General features: G+C 54.1%; 2 protein-coding genes across 4 annotated transcripts; one reads left to right on the forward strand and one right to left on the reverse strand.

Annotated features, from left to right (window-relative positions):
* Nucleotides 1-989: 989 nt before the first annotated feature.
* Nucleotides 990-12,359, forward strand: ANKRD54 (ankyrin repeat domain 54). 3 transcript variants are annotated; one of them, XM_060113773.1, is made up of 8 exons: nucleotides 990-1,419; nucleotides 2,855-2,902; nucleotides 7,292-7,390; nucleotides 9,747-9,818; nucleotides 10,322-10,369; nucleotides 10,446-10,570; nucleotides 10,779-10,886; nucleotides 11,209-12,359. In XM_060113773.1, the coding sequence occupies exons 1-8, from the start codon at nucleotides 1,095-1,097 to the stop codon at nucleotides 11,281-11,283; spliced, it is 900 nt and encodes a 299-aa protein (XP_059969756.1). In that variant the 5' UTR covers nucleotides 990-1,094; the 3' UTR covers nucleotides 11,284-12,359. The 3 variants fall into 3 exon arrangements, with proteins under 3 accessions (XP_059969756.1, XP_059969757.1, XP_059969758.1); XM_060113774.1 differs by having other exon boundaries at nucleotides 9,752-9,818; nucleotides 11,209-11,294; XM_060113775.1 differs by having other exon boundaries at nucleotides 1,330-1,419; nucleotides 7,297-7,390.
* An 8,358-nt stretch (nucleotides 12,360-20,717) lies between these two features.
* On the reverse strand, nucleotides 20,718-22,471 carry GALR3 (galanin receptor 3). Its single transcript, XM_060113862.1, has 2 exons — nucleotides 22,113-22,471; nucleotides 20,718-21,489 (listed from the first exon to the last, which is right to left on the reverse strand). The coding sequence occupies exons 1-2, from the start codon at nucleotides 22,469-22,471 to the stop codon at nucleotides 20,718-20,720; spliced, it is 1,131 nt and encodes a 376-aa protein (XP_059969845.1).
* Between the last annotated feature and the right edge of the window lie 209 nt (nucleotides 22,472-22,680).

The raw sequence follows: 22,680 nt of genomic DNA on the forward strand, positions 1-22,680 counted from the left end.
GCCCAAACTTATATTTTCACTGCGTTGAATGACAAGGAACAACTTTTGCCTGGACACAACCTTCCTCTCAAGAGAGCTGGGCCTCCATGAACAAGTCCGTGATCTCTCTGGTTTCAGCTCCTCGTCTATAAAATAGGGATGGTCCTCCTTGCTCACTTTATAGAAGTGTTTGTGGGATTCAGGGTTGTGAAAATTCTACAGAACAGTGCACCTGGGAGGGGTTGCTAAGCTCATCATCAGCTGTTTGCGGAACACTTCCGCTTCCGGCTCTGACTTCTCCCATCCCACTTGAGCATCTCAGAGGGCACCGAGTCTGATTCTGCGTCCAGGACCTAGCACAGAGAATTACCTGGGTCAGTGACTGGCTCTCGGACTCAAGCGTCGGTCGCTCTGGTGTTGAATTATAGAATTCTTTGTAAATCAGTGATCAACCCCAGGGTTACCGAGAGAACGAACGGGATCTATCGCATTTAGAAACTATCACTCCACAGTTCGTGTTGCTAGCCCCACATTTTAACATATTCTCACTTTCCTACTTACATTCTGTATTTGTGGGAAGTTCTGTGTTGTTGTTGTTGTTTTTAACGGTCATTGATTTACACACTTTCTTATCTCTCAATCCCTTTCCTTTGGCTTCTTCACTCCTTTGTGATTGGCTGCAAATCATCTTAACATGATTGGCTAGGGCATCTGCCCGTTATCTTTCCCTTGATCCGATGGGCGAAATGGGAAGAAAAAAAGTGTATTAAACTCGGCTGTTTTATTGGCTCCGCTTAGGGACGTACGGCGAGGACGTGGGCATCTCAAATTTATGATTGGTTCTTATATCCGTCAGTCACGGTGCAGCGAACCAAGTTCTGTGGCCCGTACTACTCCCGATTGGCTGTAGGGGGTGGGGTTTAGGCTGAAAGGGTTTTCATTGGTCCGGAACTGCCCCGCTTGCGGCCCGAGCCCGCCCCCTGTCCGGTTGCCGTGGTTGCAGGCCAGGCCCGCCCGCTTGTCCTCTGACAGCGAGGCTTAGGGCGGAGGGAAGCGGGTCGGTCGGTCCGTCAAGCACGAGGCTCCCGCGGCCAGGCCAGCACGGAGCCGTTGCCATGGCAGCCGCCGCCGGGGGCGCGGACGAAGAGTCGCGCTCTGGCCGCTCGAGCTCGGATGGCGAGTGCGCGGTGGCGCCAGAGCCGCTGACGGGCCCTGAGGGCCTCTTCTCCTTCGCCGACTTCGGGTCTGCGCTGGGCGGCGGCGAGGGGCTCCCGGGCCGGGCGGCCGGCGGGGCCCAGTCCCCGCTACGCTACCTTCACGTCCTGTGGCAGCAGGACGCGGAGCCCCGCGATGAGCTGCTCTGTAAGATCCCCTCCGGCCGGCTGAGGCGCGCCGCCAGGCCCCACCGCCGGCTCGGGCCCACTGGCAAGGAGGTGCACGGTGAGGAGCGCGGCTGGAGGCGGGGCTGGCCCTCGGCTGAGAATCGGGCCCTGATCTCCCCAGCCCGTTCAGGATGGTGTCCTCCGACGTCTGAGCTACGGACCTGGAGTGACCCCTGAGTCCACTTTCAGTACCAATAGTAGTATTATAGCTGCTAAGGACCATGAGTGTAAAAAAAGTAGTCTTCCTGCTCAGAACCAGTCCCGATGGCTTTTCACATTTGGTAGTTCCTGAATAGAAACTTTTCCTAACTCCAGGTGTTTATTTGTAGATAATAAATGGGATACTGGAGAATATTATCATATCAGAGCCAAGTCCTACCAACTTATTTCTTTAACTGCACAGACCTGGATTGGACTTTTCTATCTCATTTAGGCCTTAGGCAAACTATAGAACCTTTCAGCTTTAGTTTTCTCATCTGTAGAATGGGTATGGTATGCTTTACAGGTATGTTGCCAGAGTTATTAAGTAAGGTAAGGAATATATAGTTATTATTCTGCCTTTGTTGTGTGCCAAACACTGTTGGGTGGTTTGTGATCATTTCTGATCCTCGTAAAAACTCACTGAGATCCAGATACTGTTCCCATTTTACTGAAGGTGAAACTGAGGTTCAGAGAAATTGTCTTGCTCCAAAGTCACATAGCTAGAAATTGGCTATGCTGGTATTAGAACTCCTGCTCTGGTACTTCTACCATATTGTCTTTTACATTTTATGGATGCCATGGAAACCAACACCCTGAAAGTTTTAAGAATGGGGACTTTTAGGGTCCCTTTAATACCTACTCATATCTTAGTGGTGTTATGAAGATTAAATGAAAATTTGAAAGTGCTGTATGAATGTAAGGAATCGTTATATATATGAATTGCAATTTTTGTCCATTTCTCTGATGATAAAGGCATTGCTTTCTGTTAGCCTCTAATATACAGGTAGTGTCATTGTGGAGAAAAAAGTTTCTGCATAGGAATCATCAAATTTAAGTAAGTCATTTGGGAGTGGTCTGTTTTGAAGGAGGATGTAAGATTATTTGTGTAACGAGCTCACAGAGTGCTTCCGTGTAAATCATCTCATTTGGTCTTTGCAACGACTCAGGCCTGTCAGGAAAGAGCTCAACCTTGTTTTGCAGGTGATAGACCTGAGGCCCAGGGGGTTAACTAACTTGTTCACGGTCACCCAGCTCCAACAAGTGGCCGAGCCAATATCTGGCTCCAAAGACCTTGGAGGATTTGCTACAAAATGTGGCTTTTGCACTAGCTGTGTCACATTTCAGGTTTCTCCTAGTTCCCAGGGTAGTGTCACTTGTATCCTGACCCCTTTCTTTCTCTTTAGATGCTACTGTGGCTGAATGGTGGGTAGCTAGGAAGCCATCACTTTTTGCTTCATCATGGCCGTTGCTGTTGTTTTTTTTTTTAACTGGCACTCTTATTGTCTTCACAGCTCTGAAGAGGCTGAGGGACTCCGCCAATGCCAACGATGTGGAAACAGGTGAGTGTGCAGAGTGAGTCCAGCTCCCTGGTCTGGTCGGGGAAGGAAAAATCCAGGTAACCAATATCTGGGAAGACAGTGCTTGAATTCTGCTGGCTCACCCCTGGGACCAGGCTTGCTGTACTTATTGTATAACTGCAGTCATCTTGCAGATGACAAGTCTGGCTCAGATGCTCACTCTTCCCACGCTTCCCTGTCACCCTGTACTTCCTGATACCATAGCGTTGATCACCCTGTGGGCTCCATGGTGGTGGGGACCGTGTCTGCTTTTGTATCCCTGGCACCCAGCCGCAGAGTAGGAACTTTCTGCAGCTTGTGGTTAATGGGAATGAATAGTCAATTTGAAGTGCCAGGAGAGCTACCACCTTCAACTGCTCCGAGGCCTTGTGGTAGTTGGGTCAGTGGTTCTCCAACTTTAGTTGACAGAACATCTGAAAGGCATGGGAGGGGCTCCTAGCAGGACACCACTTGGCTTTTTGTTGTTGTCCTTCACCATTTGCTAGCTGACAGGGCAGTAGCAGCATCAAAGCTACAAGACAAGCCATAGGAAAAAAATTTTCATTGTATCCACTGACTTAATCCTTTCTGTGAATCAGGGGAAAGTGGTATATGGGTTTTCTTTGGCTGCTGTAACAAATTACCACAAAGATAATGTTGTAAAACAACACAAGTTTATCATCAGACAGTTCTGTAGGTCGGAAGTCTAACACAGGTCTCACCAGGCTGAAATCAAAGTGTCCGCAGGGCTGTATTTCTTTCTGGAGGCTCAAGGGAGATCTGTTTCCCTGCCTTTTCCACCTTCTGAGGCCGCCTGCATTCCCTGGCTCGTAGTCTTCTACCTTCATCTTCAAAGTCAGCCGAGGGATAGGAGAGCCTGTTTATAGCAGGCGTGGAGAGAAGGTCGTTCCCCTCAGGGAGCTGGGCGTTAAAACACAGGCCTTGAGTGGGTCCCTTATCCCTGGCAGAGCATAGTGAGTAGGCCTGGAAACTGGAGGGGTTTTGAACGCTCTCCACTTTCATCTCTTTTCCATGAACTTTAATATTGTGGAATATTCGGGTAGCAACCTAAATAGCTTTTCAAGGAAAGAAGATGTGTTCTCTTTAATATCTCGAGTGTGTGGCCAGAGAATATTTTAATTATACTTCCATTTCACAGAAAGTCTAGTTTATCTTTTTTTATAATGGGTTTATTTTCTTTTATTTTCTTTCTCACATTTATTTACTTAAAGATTTATTAATTTTTTTTTTTTTGGCTGTGTTGGGTCTTAGTTGAGGCATGCGGGATCTTTTGTTGCGACACGTGGGCTTCTCTCTAGTTGTGACGTGTGGGTTTTCTCTTCTCTAGTCGTGGCATGCAGGCTCCAGGGCACGTGGGCTTTGTAGTTGTGGTGCACAGGTTCCAGAGCACATGGACTCTGTAGGTTGCGGCACGTGGGCTCTGTAGGTTGCGGCATGCAAGCTCTCTAGTTGAGGCGCATGAGCTCAGTAGTTGTGGCGCTCAGGTTAGTTGCCCCGTGGCATGTGGGATCTTAGTTCCCCAACCAGGGATTGAACCCACATCCCCTGCATTGGAAGGCCGATTCTTAACCACTGGACCACCAGGGAAGTCCCTCTCTCTTTTTTAAATTGAAGTATAGTTGACGTACAATATTATGTAAGTTACAAGTGTACAGTATAGAGATTCACAATTTTTACAGGTTATACTCCATTTATAGTTATTATAAAATACTGGCTATATTCTAGTTTATCTTTTTTTTTAAATTTATTTTTGGCTGTGTTGGGTCTTCATTGCTGTGCATGGGCTTTCTCTAGCTGTGGTGAGCAGGGGCTACTCTTCGTTGTGGTGCAAGGACTTCTCATTGTGGTGGCTTCTCTTTGTTGTGGAGGACGGGCCCTAGGCATGTGGGCTTCAGTAGTTGTGGCACGTGGGCTCAGTAGTTGTGGCTCGGGGGCTCTGGAGCGCAGGCTCAGTAGTTGTGGCTCATGGGCTTAGTTGCTTCGCGGCATGTGGGATCTTCCTGGTCCAGGGCTTGAACCCGTGTCCCCTGCACTGGCAGGCGGATTCTTAACCACTGCGCCACCAGGGAAGTCCCACATCTAGTTTATCTTGAATCAGGTGTCCACATGGTGGTTTTATTATTTTGGTGGAAATGCTGTAATTTTCCATTCAGAGTCTGTGACACATCCATCTTCAAATCTAAGTGGCTCTTAGATTTACCAGGCTCTTGCCAGACTCTGACAGCGAAAGTGGCTGTAGATTAGCCTCTTCATTCCTTTTCCTCTATGGTTACCATTTTTGTTTAATGTTTCTCTGCATGTTTGTTGGTTTTTTTGGTGTAGGTTAGCAATTATAGTGGATGTAAAATTTATACCCTGCTATTGTTAAATTGTAAGTGCCTTTCTGTGAATTCATGATCATTTAAAAGATTTTAAATGTGAAAATAATATGTGCATTTAAAATGTTTTGAAAATTAGAAAAATCTTCATGAAAAACATCCTTAATGTCAGCAAAGGAATCTCTGTTAATATTTTGGTGAATATCCTTCTTGTCCTTTTTCCTATGCAGAGGAATTTTCTTGAAGGGCTTGCAAACTGTGCTGTATATACAGTTTTGTAGCCCGCATAATGTTTTGTGTATCATAAACATTTTTCATAGTCTTCATAACCATTTGTTTTTTCAAAACGGAAGCGTTATTTTTTCCTATTTATAGAATGAATATGTAGCTGTACAATTTTTTTGAAGTTTATAAAGTAAAAAGTAGAAATCACCTTGTAATTCCAAGCCTCAGTTATAACCACAATTTGTAATGGATGCACATGATGCCTTCAGAGGGACAAAGCAGGAGTTATTTAGTCAGTCACATGTTTGCACACTGGTTTTTCATTTTTAAGATAATTTCCCAGGAATGGGGTTGTTACATCAAAGGATACGCACATCTTGATGGCTTCTGATAGATGTTGCTAAAGTGCTTTCCATAAAGACTGTAGCTGCACAAATCACAAAACTGGAACTGACTATTTTAGCTTTGCTTTGTCTCTTAGATACTGGCTCCCGTTTGGTGGTGAACACCGAGGTGACTGGAAGCTCCTCCTCCTCCTCCACTCTCATGACCCTTTCCCACCACCTTCATTCGTTCATTTATTCAGTCAGTCAGCAACATTCGTGGAGCAGGGCAAGTCATATCTCGGTCCAGGATATTAAGAAACAAAACAAAAAACCTACAGAATAGTTGGAGAAGACGAGTATAAAGCAACACCACTTCTAAAAAAAAAAAAAAAAACGAGGAAACTGAAGTCCTATATTTAGTTGGAGAGGTGTAAATTCTCGAGCCAGAGAAGCCTGGGTTCCTAGCCGAGCTTGGCCTCCTGTTGGCTTGGGCTGGAGTCTGTCTCCTGATCTGTACCATGGACGTGATACTGTGCTGAGTGGTTGAGGGGTTCGGCAGTCAGGTACCTGATGCCGGGCTGCTGCTCCATCTACAGTCGTAGTTACTCTAAAACAGCACAACGTGTTAACATGAAGCAGCAGGATGAACAGGGCCCTGTGGGGATGCAGGAGAGGGGGCAGGTCACTCAGCCTGAGATGAGAGAGATTCACAAAGCAGGAGATTCATTTGAAAGACTCAAGTCCTTCAGAGGTTTGCTGGGGGATCACTAGAGCATTTTGTTTCTTGCTCTAAGTGATGTTTGGCAGCAATTTCTGCCTTTCAGTTGACGTGGACGTGTAATGCATAAGGCCTCACATTTTATAATGGCTCTGCACTTTTCAAGGCAGGAATTTCTCATCCATTATTCTCATTACAGCAACTCTGGAGGTTAGCAGGGCAGAGATTCCTCCCATTTGCCGGTGAATGGGGGCCCAAATCTAGGCCTTCCCACTGCCCCATGCTGTTGGCAATGAACTCCTTTCCTTTTTGCTTCGTTTAGCCTGGGACTTGGTCTGTGTGGCAGAGCCTGTGCTCTGTCCACTCTAAAGGGCTGCCTCCTGGGAGCAAAGTAAGAATCAGCCCACAGCTCTCTCGGCTGTGTCCAGCTGGAATGGATGTGTAGCCAGATGCAGGTAGAGGGGCGGGGCCAGAGTCTATGCTGGCGATTTCCATGACTCCCATATTTCTGACCCTGAGGGCCGAGATTCTTCTATGATGTTTTATCCCTAGACACGTAGTTTGAGCACCCAGAATACGGGCCCTCAGTTGTGCCCTCAGGAGAACGAGTCCCTTGTCATTGGCAGTCCCCATGGGGCCAGCCTCTAGGAGGGACTAGCTCTCCCGAACATTGTCAGTGCCTTGCCTGGAAGGGCCCCTGAGCATCCCCATCCCTCCCCTGGGGCTGCAGCCTGGCTAACACTGCCACTCTCTCCACTTGCTCCCTCTGTCTTGGTGGTGTCAGTGCAGCAGCTGCTGGAAGACGGCGCGGATCCCTGCACAGCTGACGACAAGGGCCGCACAGCCCTACACTTTGCCTCCTGCAACGGCAATGACCAGATTGGTGAGTCCTGGGGAGGGGGAGGGAGGGAGGCTGGGCGAGTAGCATCACTTCAGAGGGGCTGGGGGAGGATCTGCTGCCTGCTCAGCCGGGTGCTGGATATAAGGAAGACCCGGCCCCTCTCACTCCTTTAGCCTGTGGAACTGGCACTGCCAGACCAGGCCAGGGGTCCACCTGGGGAAAGAATATGATTGCCTCTGAGGTCGGACCAGTCCTTCAAGACATTCAGGCAACATTTACTCAGTGCTAAGGGCAGCAGCGGGACAGCACCCCCTTTTTTATAAGTTTTTTTTTGGATGTGGTATAACTTATAAACAGCGAGCTTTCTGTGTGTATACACTGCTGTAACCGCCTCCTGGATCAAAATATAGAATATTTTCAGCACCCAGCAGCCTGCCTCATGCCCCTTCCAGTCCTTACCCCTGCGTGGACCTTGATCACCATAGATTAGTTTTGCCTGTTTTTCAATTTCACATAAATGGAAGCACAGAATACGCACTCTTTTGTATCTTGAATTCTTTCACCCAAAATTATATCCTTGAGGGACTTCCCTGGTGGTCCAGTGGTTAAGACTCTGCGCTTCCAATGCATGGGGGAGGGTTCTATCCCTAGTCGGGGAACCAGGATCCCATATGCTGCGCGGCCAAAAAAAAAAAAAAAGGAATTATATTCTTGAGACTCATCCCTGAAGGTTGTGAGTAATGGTAGCTCTTTGCTCTCGTTACTGGCTGGTGTTTCATCGTGTGATGGACCATGGTTCACCCATTCTACTATTGATGGGCATTTGTGTTTTTTCCAGGTCTGGGCTATTAGGAGGAGCAAAGCTGCTAGGAACATTTTTGTACATGTGACTTGATGGATATAAGCACTTATCTGTGTTAGAATTGTTGGGTCACTGGGGTACACACATGTTTAGCTAGTGTGTATTACCGAACTTTTCCCAAAGATGGTTCTACCAATATACACTCCCACCAGCACTGTAAGAGAGTTCCACATTTTCCCACGTCCTTGGCAGTGCTTGGTATTATCGCTTTTAAAGTTTAGCCCTTCTAGTATAGTGGTATCTCCTTGTGGTTTAATTTGCGTTTCCCTGATGGTCAGTAATGTTGAGCACATCTTCAGGTATTTATTGGCCATTTTTGTATCCTCTTTTGTGAAGTATCTGTTCAAGTCTCTTGTCCATTTTTTTTAACAAGTTGCCTATCTTTTTCTTATTGATTTGTAGAAATTCTTTATATATACTGGATATAAATCATTTATTAAATATAAATGACTTTTTCTCAGTTTGCCTGTTTGTTCTCTGAATGTTCTCATTTGATGAACACAAGTTCTTAATTTTAATTTTAATTTTATTTATTTATTTATTTATTTATTTATATTTGGCTGCTTTGGGTCTTCGTTGCTGCGCACGGGCTTTCTCTAGTTGTGGCGAGCGGGGGCTACTCTTTGTTGCGGTGCACAGGCTTCTCATTGCGGTGGTTTCTCTTGCTGCGGAGCACAGTCTCTAGGAGCGCGGGCTTCCGTAGTAGTGGCTCGCAGGCTCAGTAGTTGTGGCGCACGGGCTTAGTTGCTCCACGGCATGTGGAATCTTCTGGACCAGGGATCGAACCTGTGTGCCCTGCATTGGCAGGCGGATTCTTTTCCACTGCGCCACCAGGAAAGTCCCACAAGTTCTTAATTTTAATGATTCCAATTTATCAATCTTTTCTTTTTTATGGTTAGTATTTTTGTGACCTGTTTAGGAAATCTTTGCCTATCCCAAGGTTATGAAGATATTCTCCTGTTCTGTTCTACAGACCTGACTGTTATAGCTTTCGCATTTAGGTCCATGGTCCCTCTTGAATTAGTTTCTGTATATGTTGTGAGGCTCAGATTGGCCTTCTCATATGAGTTAGTCTGCCTGCACATCCATCTGGGTAATTGGTGAGTCCTGGTGATACCACAGCCCACCACTGATGTGACCTAGAGACTCGAAAGGAGGGGCTGCTCAGCATCTTCTATTGGCCTAATTCCCACTGTGGTGCTTGGCTGTGGAAGGAACAGAAAACGCCCTCAAGAGCCTTCACTAGCAGCCACTGCCATTGGAAGAACTTTCTTTAACCCCTGAAGTCTCAGTCCCGTAATACCTGCATAGGCCAGGGGGCCCTCCCAGAATCCTCAGTTCCTGGCCCTAGAGTCCTGCACATGAGCCTTAGGGGTGAATGAGCCAGTGAGTGAGTGAATGAAACAGCATGGGGGACTGTGTCAGCTTTCAGTGTTCCCCACTTTGAGTGAACCTCTTTAGCTAGGTTACAGGTGGGGGTTAGGGTGCTGCTCATAGAAGCCCCCAACAGCTCCTCTTGGGTTTTCCTGTTTCCAGTGCAGCTGCTTCTGGACCATGGAGCCGACCCCAATCAACGAGATGGGCTGGGGAACACGCCACTGCACCTGGGTAAGTGCCTGGCAAGCTGCCAAGACACCCTTCTCTGCAGCACAGACAGGCTCCTCTGATGGAGAGCCTGGGGTCCTGCGGGCTCCCAGCAGTCTCTGCTATCATCTGGGGGGAGCCTGAGCCCCCAGGGCCACACTCCCCTTGGGCTGTGTCCCATGGCTGTCCCCATCCATCACTACCTGGCTGTGCCCTGAGCAGAGCTGATTACACAACCTGAACTGACTCAGCAGCAGCTCTGTTAGGGGAGGTTCCCGCCTTGCAGCTGACTCACACTGTGGCTCATGGTGAGGCAGGTCCCGTCTCCAAGCCTCAGTTTCCCCAGCTGTACAGGGAGGGAGTCGTATTTGATCACCGAGTCCCTCCCAGTCGCTACCTTGGTGATGCCTTCTCAGGGGCGTGACCTGGCATCGGGACCCTCAGAGACATAGTCCTGCTCCCTCTGGTGGGCACCCAGGCCAAGCCCCAGTGGTCCTGGATTCTCAGTCTCTGTTCTTCTCCCTCAGCGGCCTGCACCAACCACGTCCCTGTCATCACCACACTGCTGCGAGGAGGTGAGTGGTCCCCTCCCCTTCTCCCTCCACCTCTCCCCCTCACCCCCAGCATGCTCACCTCTGCCTGCTCCCACAGGGGCCCGGGTAGATGCCCTGGACCGAGCGGGCCGCACACCCCTGCACCTGGCCAAGTCGAAGCTCAACATCCTGCAGGAAGGCCACTCCCAGTGCCTGGAGGCCGTGCGGCTGGAGGTAAAGCAGGTGAGTGCCCCCCTCAGCTGAGCCTGCGGCCCCAAGCAAACCCTGGGCAGGTGCTGCCCGAACCACAGACACGCCCACCTCCGGCACCAGGGCTCCTGGGTGGCTTCACCCGGACCCCAGCTGGCACCTGTTCCACTGTGCCCCTCGGCAGCAGCATTAGGCCACTTTGTGCCTCCCAGCACACCCTCAGCCCACCCTCTGGTTTCAGATCATCCAGATGCTGAGGGAGTACCTGGAGCGCCTGGGGCGGCACGAGCAGCGGGAGCGGCTGGATGACCTCTGCACCCGCCTCCAGATGACAAGCACCAAAGAGCAGGTGAGCCGCAGCTGCAGGTCCAGACCCAGGCCCTGGCCGGAGCCTCAGGGCCAGTCCACCCGTGCTCTGACACAGGAGAAAGGCGTGGCTGCGGGCCTGTCGCCCACTGTGGACCTCAGAGCCTCTGTCTACTTCCTTTGAAACTGCCCTGGCCCTTCTCTCTGGGGCGGTCTGAGACCACCTGGCAGCAAGGATTCAGCCTCGGACAGGGTGAAGCCACCACATGCCCTGCAGGGAGAGACAGTGTCTGCCCTCCATGCCTGTGGTGCTGCTGGGGGGACCCGGGGGCACCCCATAACAGAACCTCGGTTTCATCCCGCAGGTGGATGAAGTGACCGACCTGCTGGCCAGCTTCACCTCCCTCAGCTTGCAGATGCAGAACATGGAGAAGAGGTAGCAAGAGAGGCTCCCCGCCCTCCCGCTGCGCCACTCTCCCCCGCCCCACTGCCCTCTCGTTACAAAGGAAAAGCCCAGTGCCTGGGACTTTGTCTGCCGAGGCCCTCACCCCCAGCTGCTGCGAGGCAGAGATGCTCTCTCACTGACCTCAGCGCCACTCCCAGCCACGGTCTCCATCATCCCTGGGGGCCAGGACCACAGCCCACAGCGTCTTCCTTTGGCTCCCACAGCACCGCAGCCACGCCTCACTCAGCTCTGGCCGACATGCTATCCTAGCAGGCCTCACTCGTCCCATGGCCTCCCTGGCACCCTTGGCAGGCCCCAGACCCTTCTCTGTGTCCCTTTCCAACTGTGGGCTCATTGCAACCAGCAGGATTTGGCTTAGGGCAGGCACCCTCTGGCCTAGGGGGCTTCTGGGCTGGCCCCGCACCTCTCACCAGCACTTAGGTTTAGGCTTGTCACCGGACTTTCAACGAGACATGGCAGTGAGTTTCTCTGGTTGGAAGGAGGGCGTTGGTGAAGCCTAGACCTTAGAAATGCAAAGTTAGGAAGGGCCCGGCTGAACCCAAAGCAGGTAATCCCCAGCCTTTTTTCTCCCAATCATTGAAACACCAGGAGGGGGTCGCCATTCTGCAGCCTAGTTGTAGTAGGCAGAAGAGTGGCCCCCAGTATGGCCATGTTCTAATCCCAGGAACCTGTGAACATTACCTTATATGACAAAGGGGACTTTGCAGATGTTATTAAGTTAAGGGTCTTTAGACAAGGCGACTGTCCTGAATTATCCAGGCGGGCCAGATATAATCACACAGATCCTTATTAGAGGGAAGCAGGAGCTCAGAGAGGAAGCAGGAGATGTGGTGACGGAAGCAAGAAATCGGAGTAACTCGAGGAAGGGGTCACAAGACAAGGAATGCAGGCGGCCTCCAGAAGCTGGAAGAGGCAAGGAAATGGATTCTCCCTTCAGAACTTCCGGAAGAGACCAGACTACTGATACCTTGACTTTAGCCCGGAGAGATTTCAGATTCTGACTGCCAGAACCATAAAAGAATAAATTTGTGTTGTTTGAAGGCCCAAAAACTCACTGCAAAGAAGTCCCACCTCGCCACCCCCCGCCGCTGCCACTTCTGCCCCGACGGGAGCAGACATTATTCCCCTTGGGGCTCGAACACACCAAAGGCGACGCCCCCTCCTGGAAGGGATCTGCCACAGCAGGAAGCCTGAAGGGAGGTCCTGCTGTGCCCAGCCCTCTCCCAGGAAGCATTGACGGCAGAGTAAAGACAGGCTTTTTCCAGAGCCTCCCTGTCTGCTCGGGCTCTGCCCCACCTTCCCTCTCACCCAGTTGGAATCCTGGCTGCTTTTCAGAGGAGGGAGCTTGTCTCCCAAATCTCAGCTTGATCAGACCTGAACTGAACTCATGGGACCCAGCTGTTCCCCAGACCCTAAGGAAAAAAAGGGTCTTTCCGTGGGGCTGAGGTACAGGTCCGGGGCTGCCTCCAGGACCCTGAGAGAGGGGAGGCTGCAAGCCCCACCAGGTCGCCAGGGTTGGGGAAGGTACCCTCCCCAAGACTGGGGGGAGAGGAGGGCAGAGGAAGCAGTAAAGTGTGTCCATGCAACACAAGCTGCTGCTGCTGTGAGCAAGGTGGCTGCTGGCTGGCCGTGTGCCAGAGTAAGGTGAGGGGCGACCTGTGAGTGGGACAGGTGGGTGGGCGGGGTGGCCTTTCTCCCTTCCTTCCTGTCCACGTGATTAACCCCCTCAGGTGAGCCTGCCCACTCAGGCCCAGGGGGCACGTTAGAGCTTGCCCTCCTCTGGGGGCTCTGCTGGGGCCTGTGCCTGGACACAGCCCTGCTTTGCCCCTGGCCCCAGGGGTGGGGCTGAGCAGGGAAGAGCCTGGGGCAGAGGAGAAGCAGGATGGGAGGGAAGGGACCTCAAACTCAGTGAGCTTGCTTCTCTGGGCCTCCCTCCAGCACACCTCCAGGGCTGATCACCCTAGAGAGCGTTGAGGCAAGGTTTCTCAACCTCAGGTCTAAGGGGTTCAATTAGCGGGCCGTTAGAGAGGTACGAACCCCCTGAAACGATGCAAGATTTTGTGTGGAGAGTATGCATGTACTGATAAAAGGGTCTATAGCTTTTATTCTAAGCAGGGTCCACACTCAGAAGAGGTTAGGATCTCTTGCTGCAGAACTTTAGGAGCAGATAGGTGAGAGGCCTGGCCAGGGCATCCTGGGGACTGCCTGGGCACTTGTGGGACCTGTTATTCCCTAGGGCAGCCTGCTTTCTATTGGCAGAGATGAGGAGGTGGGGCATGCTGAGACTTTGTGAAATTGCCCTGAGATGACTGCGCATTTCTAAGATAACTAACCTGCCTCGGAGACTCACGAACTAACCCCTAACAAGTCCTTGGCCTGGACCGAGCTATCCCCACCTGGCAAGTGGGGCACCTCCCTGCAGCATCCTCCATCCCTATGGTGCCTCGCCCACCCATCCCTGGCCCTGTAGCCATGTAACTAGGAGAATGACCACTGGGACAAGCAAGGGGGCCACCGTGAACCCCACCTTGGCTGTACAGACAGTGAACAAAAGGCTTGACAGATGAAGGTGGCTTATGGGCCAGCCATCATACACTTGCCAGACAGCCAGGCAGCTAGCCAATCTGCCTCGATCCTTTGCCGGCCAAGATTTTTCCTGCAATCCCAAATCTCTCTGAAGATCCAGCCAGTTAAAGTCAGCCTCAGACATTAGGGTGAGTCAGAAAACATACAAGTTGGCCCTGAGCAGACTGGGCTGGTCAGGGCAGGATGGAGAACTGGACAGAGGCTGCCCACACAGGAGTTAGCTCTGTTACTAGCTGCTCTGGGAGCTACCAAGTTGGTGGGGGGAGCAGGGAGGGGGCCGGGGGGTTGGGTGGGGGGGCAGTAAGAAGAAATCCTGTTTGCTGATTTCACCAGCTGGGTAGGGTCCTTTGCTTTATACCTCCCATTTCATTCACGTTGGAAATACCTATCAAGCACTTGCCACGTGCTCGGCAATGTTCCAGGTAGGAATACAATAGGGAACAAAAAAAGCAAAATAAAATCCCTGCCTTTGCCCATGGCAGACGGCGGTAATGCTTGGGAAATATTCACAACTTCTCCCAACCATGCTGTGAGATAACTGGCCTTGCTGGTGCTTTGAACGGGTGAGAAAATGCAGGTTTGCCAGAGTGACCCAACCAGGCAGCTGGGCTGGACCTGGACCCACCCCCAAAGCTCATGCTGTTTCCACCACGCCTGAAATTAGAGCTTTCTCAGAAGCAGAGTTTCCTAAAACAGGGTGACAACATTTGTTGAGCTCCTACTGTGTGCCAGCAGGCCCTTTACACAAGCCCTTTGATTTAGTGTTTGCAGCCAAAAGGGTAGCCAATGCCCTTGCTCCCACTATTTTATAGATGCAGAAGATTGAGGCTCAGGCAGAGAGTAACTTGCTTGAGGTCAGATAGCAGTGCAGGACCCAGCCCAGCCCAGGAATCTCTGCCAAGGTTCCCAAAGTGCCAGTGTCCCCAGGGCTCCTGAGACACAGTAGAAACTGATGGACCTTACTGAGTGAATGTCTCTGTCCCCATGCACGGAGGGGTGGGCCCCTTCCTCGCTGAGCACATGCCACGGTGTGCTCGGTGGACAAGGCCTGCACCTGGTCACCTGGAGGAGAGAGGACAGTGTGAGGTGATGGGACTGAGCTGGGTCTGGAATGGTCTTTGCTGATCTTTGGTGGCTACCCAAACTATTGCAGGCCTTCCGAGGTGGTGGGAGAGTTGGGAGCGGCATGAGCCAGGCCTGGTGGATGGACAGGCACAAGCTGGCTTTGGGGCCAGGAGATGGCCTGGAAAAATGCAGGGCTCGGGAGCGTGAGGGGCTGGCCAGAGAGAGAGGTGAGAGCAGGCTGTGGAGATCCTGAGGTCTGAAGATTTGCCCTGGCGACAGAAAGCAGGTGTGGCAAGCTGTCACCTCCACCCTGGAGATCAGATGCATCCTTATCCAGAGCAGGCACCACGAGCTCCGGGTAAAAGCCCCACCAGCTCCCCAGATTGCTTCAGATGCTGAGCCCAAGGCAGGGTTAGGAGGTCAGGAAGTTGGACTGATTGATGCCTGGATAATCCCAACAAAGTCCCTGGCTCCCCCCCAGCGATAGGGCCCGAAGTGAATTAGCCCAAACCCCCTGATACTGGCTTTCAAGCTAACTCCGAGACCTTGGTGCCTGCAAGGAGATATGATCAGTTCACTTTACAGTTGAGGAAACAGGCTCAGGGAAGCAAAGGAGTCTTACCTGAAGCCCCAGACCAGGGTCCAGAGTGGTCCCTTGTCTCGGTGACTGGTCCACGCCAGCCTGGTGACTTTCTCCCGCTTTGAAGGTTGGGGAGGATGGCACATGTTATAGAGGCACTTGGCCGTCAGCATGCCCAGTGGGGCAGAGACAGGTGAGTCGCGCCTCCCCAGTTGGATTGTGAGGGTTTTTTTGTTTTTTTTGGCCACACCACGTGGCTTGCAGGATCTTAGTTCCCCAACCAGGGATCGAACCCGGGTCCCTGGCAGTGGATGCTTGGAGTCCTAACCACTGGCCGGCCAGGGAATTCCCAGACTGTGAGGGTTTTTGATGGAGGCAAGGGTCCACCCAGGAGAGCCCTTGAAATCTCGCATATAGCTGGCAGCACCAGGGAGCAGCCCGAAGCAGTGTGCCTAGAACGCAGCCTGGCTCAGATGGCTCAGTTCTACGGGTCCTGAGGAACAGAGGGGTCAGCTACGAAGTGCAGGAGCCAGGATTCAAACCCAACGATGTGGCTCACAGCCCGTGCCTTGACCCCTGCACTATGCCACTTCTCTGAGTTGACCTGGCAGGTCCACCAGATGCCCAGTCCAGCACCCTCCCCAGTGCCACAGCCATCCGAAGCACCCCCAGGAACTCCAGGCTGGCACCCCTTGCCCCTCAACCCCTCCTCACCCCCCTTCCTCCTGCTTCAGTCTCACCCCTACACAGAGCCCAGGCCTCTAAAGCAAGGTGGCACCAAGCAGACGCCTCAATAAATCAATCTTGTCCTCTTAAGCCAGAAACAATTCCACCCCTGCACAGCGTGTCCCTCTGGCCTCATGCCGTCTTGGATCCAGCTGGTGACTCACAAATGAGCCCTGCATCAGGGCTGAGGACTGATGTTCATTAATAGGAAACCTTGGGGTGGTTAATTGGTATTTATGTCCCCAGGTTCACAGCTCGAAGTTGATAGCTGGTGCTGTTCCCGTCGGCCTGAGGCAGGGAGAGGGGCTGGAGGCAGGGAGAGGGGCTGGATAACGCGGCTGTACCGGGACCCGCAGCTCGCCCACCCTCCCCGGGGCCGAGTTTCACCCTTGGCCACGCTTGCTACACAGGGCGGATGGCTGTGGGTGGAGGTCACCTTTGCATGTTCAGGTTCCTCCTTCCCCTTCAAAAAACTCCTACCTGCCCCTTCTCCCTAAAGACCGTGGAACTGAAATCAGACCAACCTGATTTAGACCCCAGCTCTGTTTGGGGCTAGCTGTGTGATCTTGGGCAGGTTACTTAATCTCTCTGAGCCTCAGTTTCTCCATCTTCAGAACTCTAAGGCAGATGAGACACAACTTCCAGAGCCAAGTGCAAGGCCTGAAATACAGCAGGTGCCCAGTACACCACCATCCCGTGGACACCCCCGCCGTGTCCCCCAGGCCCCTGGTCGCATCGTGTTCCAACTGAGCTCAGCATCTCCCGCCCCAGACCTCTGCCCGCATCACCCCCACTGCCACCCCCAGGAACCCAAGCCAGAGGCTGGGTGTCATCTGGGACACCGCTTACCCCACAACAGCTGCACCTCGTATGGGTTTGTCCCGTCTGTCCACGTCTGCCCACCCGCTGCTGGAGTCTTGGATGTCTTCATCTCTCTGGATTCTCAACACCAGCCTCCTAACTGGTCTCCCTGCCCCCAGTCTCATTCTGCTTTCCCTCCCCGGGAAAAGCCTGCCTTGCAGCCAGAAAGAGTTCCCTAAAGAGTACATCTGATCAGGTCACTCTTTTGCTTAAAACCTTTTCGTGGCTCCCCATTGCCCTCAGCACAAGGTACAGTCTCGGTTTCAGACAGGATTTACAGAATCCTTTGAGGCTGCCCCCCACCTCACCTCTCCCACCTCACTTCCTGCTGGGGCTCCCGCGTACCCTGTCCCAGGCCCTCGGCTCGTCGTGCTGTGCCAGACTGCAGGTAGAGGACACCAGGTGGCCTGTGTGTGTATTCTCCCATCTCTCCTAACTCCCACTTCAGGACTTGGCTTGGGCATCAGCTCCTCCAGGAAGTCTTCTCTGCCTCCCCAAGCTGGTTAGGACCCTCCTCTGGGCTCCCACAATCCCCAGTGCTTCTGTCTTTCTTTCCTGCAGGAGAACTCTGTACTCAGTAGGTGTTCAGACATGAATGTTGCAGGCCCATCCCTAAGAGGTCTGCACAAACAGGAGGGTGAGAGGGCTGCAGAATTCAAATCTCCCCCAACTAAGAGGAGCTCCTCCCTGGGACCTCCAGGCGGTCCTGAGCCTGGCCTGAGACCCTGCAGGAGCCTCAGGTCACTTGGGTTCTCCATGAGGCACCAGCCCCCATTGCCTGCCTCCGGCCCTGCAGGACTCGGTTCTCTTCACCAAAGGATTACAACCATCTGCTCTTCCAAGCATTTCATGAGCCCCCTGAAGCAGACCCAGGAACCTCAGGGGCCGAGCCCAAGCCCAGCAGCAGGCCATCAATCTTCCTGCCAAAGCCATGGCAAAAATAACCTCCTAGTCCTTGGCCAGGCCCTTGGTGGAAGCTTTCCTGGCCCAGGGTTCACAGAGCAGCCTCTGGATTGGGCTCCTTGCTGCCAACCTGGCACCTCCAACCCAGCCTCTACACAGCAACCCTAGGGCACCTCCCCTCCTGAAAACCCTCAGTGGCATCACTGCCTGCCTGAAGGATGAAGTTCCTGCCCCCCCGCCCCAGCTAGCCTAGGAGACACACGTGATCTCACTGCACCCACCCTCCCGGGCTCCCCAGGCCCCACCCCGCCCTGCTTCAGCTACACAAGCCCGCTTACTGCTCCCACCTGTACCTGCCTTGGCACAAGCTGTTGCTCCAGCTGGCAGGCCCTTCCCACCTCTTCCCAGGAAAATGCATATTAAATGTCATCTCCTCTGGGACTCCTGCTTGGATTGCCCAGGAAGGCAGGAGTTTCCTCCTCTGGGCCCTTTCAAACTGTGTGTACTTTTCTGTTATGGCCCCGTAACAGTGCTGTCCTTTCTTCTTTTGGTATTTGGCTCTCCAGCTAGACTGAGAGCTCCCAGAAGGCAGAGACCAGGCCAAATTCTCGCTGTCTCTGACTTCCTCTCAGGGGCTAGCTCAGGGCAGGCACTCAAACGTTTGAGGGATAAAGGAAAGAAGAAAGGAGAGGGTCATGTCTTTCCTTCCCTGGCACCTCTGTCCTCATGTATCAAATACTGGCCGTGTGCCTACCCTGGGCAGGCTGTACTGCCCTCCATTAGTCGGGGTGTCTGGGCTTCTTTATCTGCTTCCAGTGGGCCAGAGAGAGCCCTTCAGAAGCAGGAGGCCTTGGGGTCCAGCCAAGGGCCTGGGCTGTACAAGTGTCCCTCTGCCAGGCCACTGGGTGTGGAGGGCTTCCACTGACCGACCCCTCCCCTGGGCCTGGGGTTTCATGCAGGTTCAGGCTCTGGCTCTGCCACTCCCTGGCTGGGCGATTGTCTCCTGCCCATCCTAGAGAGAGGCTGTTCCCAGTCGGTCACCTGTCCATGCCCACAGAGGTGTCCCCAGCTGGGTGACTGGACCAACTACAGCATAAGCCAACCCCAGGAGATTCTGTTCCCCACCTGTGTTTTGCAGGCACTCACCACTGCTGTGTAGCAAACCTTGTCAGATGCTCTTAGATGTTCTTCGGATGCTGCCTGGGCTGCCCTGAGAGCCGTCCCTGTCGCCCAGGTAGAATCCTGGCTCTGTCTCGAATTTGCCACTTGGCTTTGGTCAAGTACCTCATCTCCTTGAGCCTCGGTTTTCACTTCTGAAAATAGAGGTAACGTCCCTTGCCTGCCGGGGTTGGTACGAGGCACAGGTGAGCCAGGCGAGGTGTGAGTGATGGCCTCAGGGAGACAGAGGCCACACTGGGGGCTGCAGAAGCGGCAGCATCACACCCCCTGCCCTCCAGGAACCACTCCCGCTGCTGCAGCCTGAGTCAGCCAGGGACATCTTGGCAGAGACGTGGGAGAAAGAGCACAGGACCAGGTGTCAGCCCCTGTGCTGCGCCCTTGCAGCAGTCGCTCCCCAGCTGCGTCTCAACCTCCCCCTGAGAAGGCGGACTGCCGTCCTGACCCCTGGGTCTGTGGCAGGTGGCAGGCAGTGATGAGGTCTCAGCAGCTGCCCACTGTCAGGGAGGGCCTTCCCAGGGTGCCCAGCAGCCGGGAGGTGTGCTGGGGAGACATGGAAGCCGAAGGTCTCAGGCCTCAGCCAGAAGCTAATAAACATTATTGGCTTACGGTGAGGGAGGGAGTGGCTCCGCAACCATCGAGACTGATCTATTGGTTAATTAGGTTTCCACACCACAGACTACCCCAGCTGTGTGCAGGGACAGGCAGGGAGGGGGCCACAGGGTAATCAGGGCTGCTGGAAGGCCAGCTGGGGCCCGAGTGTGGCTCAGCGTCTCCCCGTAGCCAGGAGCACCAAATGGCTGAAAGAATAATGCGAGGGGTTTGGGTCAGGCAGTGGACCTAGGACTTGACGGCCGGGGGAAGCCCTCAGCACTCGCTGTGCCTGAACAGAACTCTCCTAAGGAAGGGGGCTGGGAGCCCTCTGAGATTTCTAGGGCATCCAGTTGAGCGTGGGGAGCTGCAGGTTTGGGGAGGAGGGCTGATGGAGGATCAGGAAAAACCAAGAAAAACCTTGGAAACCATGGCATCTGAGGAGAAAAAAAAAGGGAAAAACCATATTCGGTTCTACTGAGTAGAAAAAGTTAAACAGCAGTGGGTTTGAACCCAACCTCTGCCAAACACTAGCTATGTGACAAACCACTCAACCTCTCTGATTCTTGCTGTCTACATCTATAAAGTGGAATTGATTGTATCTGCCTTGCAAAGCTGTTTTGATTAGATTGAGGAATGTAGCACCCCACACAGATGGGCAGACGGATTGCCCTCCTTCCTGCCAGACTGGTTATGGACAGCGTCTTGGGGCTGCCTACCTAAGGGCCCGCACTTGGCTGCGTTGAACCATTTTCGCCGCCCAGGGGTGTCCACTCAGTGGACATGAGTGTCTGTCCCCAGCTCAGCCACTCCTCCTCAGAGGGCTCCTGGCTTTGGCCCCATCCCCTAGGGGCGTCCTGTCCAGGGGGAAGGGGAATGACAGACAGACGTACAACCGGCAGAGTGGAGGCAGACAAGGTTTATTCCGGTCCTCGGGCAGGCAGGGCCCGGCCAGGCTCTCTGCCGCGGGCCGGTTCCCGACCCGGCTCCCCGCCCCAGCCGCCGCCCGTCGGCAGCTGTCCGCGAGGCCTAGCGTCCCCGAGGCAGCCGGCGGGGCCTGGGGACGCCGGGCGGACGCGACGGAGGGCGCGGCGGGCGCCCGGGGGGCAGCGGGGGCGGCGGCGGCCGCAGGGCCACAGGCGGCGGAGGCGCGCGCGGAAGTGGCGCGAGGCGAGCGCGTAGACCAGTGGGTTGAGGCAGGAGTTGGCGTAGGCGAGGCAGTGCGAAGCCAGGCGGCAGGCGTAGGTGGCCGGGCTGAAGGCGAAGCGGCCGTACCAGAAGCAGAGGATGAGCGCGTGGTGCGGGCCCCAGCAGAGGGCGTAGAGCGCGGCCACCGCCAGCATGGCGCGCCCCGCGCGGCCCGTGGCTCTACGCCGGGCCTCGGCCGCCGCCGCGCCCGCGGGACCCACGGCCGCCCACAGGAAGCGCAGCGTGCGTCCGTAGGCCAGGCTCACCACGGCCACGGGCAGCAGGTAGCCGGCGGCGAAGGTGGCCACGTCGAGGGCGCGGCGGCGCGCGTCCTCCCAGGCGGGCACGCAGAGCTCGAGCGCGCCGTAGCGCACGGTGCCGTAGTAGCTGAGGTAGGGCGCCGAGAAGAGCGCCGCCAGCAGCCAGACCAGACCCACGGCGGCGCGGGCGTTGCGCGGCGTGCGCAGGGCCCGCGAGCGCAGCGGGTGCCGTACGGCCAGGTACCTGCGGGCGGGCGCGGCGTCAGAGAGGCGGTCGGGCGGCCGCCTAGACGCCCGTGTCTGAACCTCGGGGGTGGGCGGGGATCGCGCGCCCGGCCTCGCAGGGAGGTTGTGGGGATGAACGGAGTCAGCGCGCAAAGCGCTTAGAGCAGCGCCAGGCACCTAGCTGGGCTGTGTCAGAGGCTCAGAGAGAAGTGACCGGCCCGAGGTCGTCAGCTGGAGAGTGAGCCTGGGTCTGACCCCAAGTTTCAAGCCATGAAAGCCAGTCTGACCACAGCCTGAGCCAGGTGTGGGCGGTAATAAAATATCTGATGAATTCATTGGTGTGTTCCTTTTGCCATTCATTTCACTCTTACAGAGCATCATGTGCCAGGCCCTGTGCTAACACTTGGGACACAGAGATGTTCTCCGGAAGCTCCCAATGGGGTTGGGGGGAGGGCAGGATGATCCCCTCAAGCATGCCCTGCAGGTGCGCAGAGACTGGTTGGTGGGGGCCCGGGAGCTGTTCCTTTTCCCCCTCCTGTGTCCCTTTTTGGTCCCCCATTCTCTCCTTTCTAAGGCCGATGAGAATCTGTTCAGGTCTTCCCTCCCCAGCCCAGACCCGGCCAGGTCCCCGACACAGCTCACCTGTCCACCGAGACAGCCGCCAGCGTGAAGCTGCTGGCGTACATGGTGAGGTAGATGAGCAGGTGCACAGCCTTACAAACGAGGGCCCCAAAAAGCCAGGCATCCAGCGTATAGATGGCGGCCTGGAAAGGCACGCAGCACAGGATGAAGCAGAGATCGGCCACTGCCAGGTTGAGGATGAACAGATCCGTAGTGCTGCCCGGCTCCTGCCAGGCACTCAGGCCGGGCTGCAGCAGCACTGCCAGCACCAGCCCATTGCCCACTGTGCCCAGCAGGAAGATGAGGGCAAAGACCACGGGCACTGCCACAGCCCCCATACTCCCTGGGCTGTCTAGCGAAACGTTCTGGGCATCTGCCATCTCCTCATCGGACAGGCACCTGAGGAAGAGAAGCTGGAGTCCTCAGGCAGGAACCCCCAGCTCTGGTTACTCAACTCAGGGGTCTAGTCCCCCACCCTGGGCCTGGCCACGTCCCGTGGGCTGGAAGCTTGTGGGGGATGGGGGTGGGGGTGGGGACAGAGACAAAAGTTATCACTGGGACCCACTGTGCAAGCTCCTGACAGAGTCTC

The sequence above is a fragment of the Mesoplodon densirostris genome, chromosome 11 (genome assembly GCF_025265405.1).
Source record: "Mesoplodon densirostris isolate mMesDen1 chromosome 11, mMesDen1 primary haplotype, whole genome shotgun sequence".
Classification (NCBI taxonomy): Eukaryota; Metazoa; Chordata; class Mammalia; order Artiodactyla; family Ziphiidae; genus Mesoplodon; species Mesoplodon densirostris.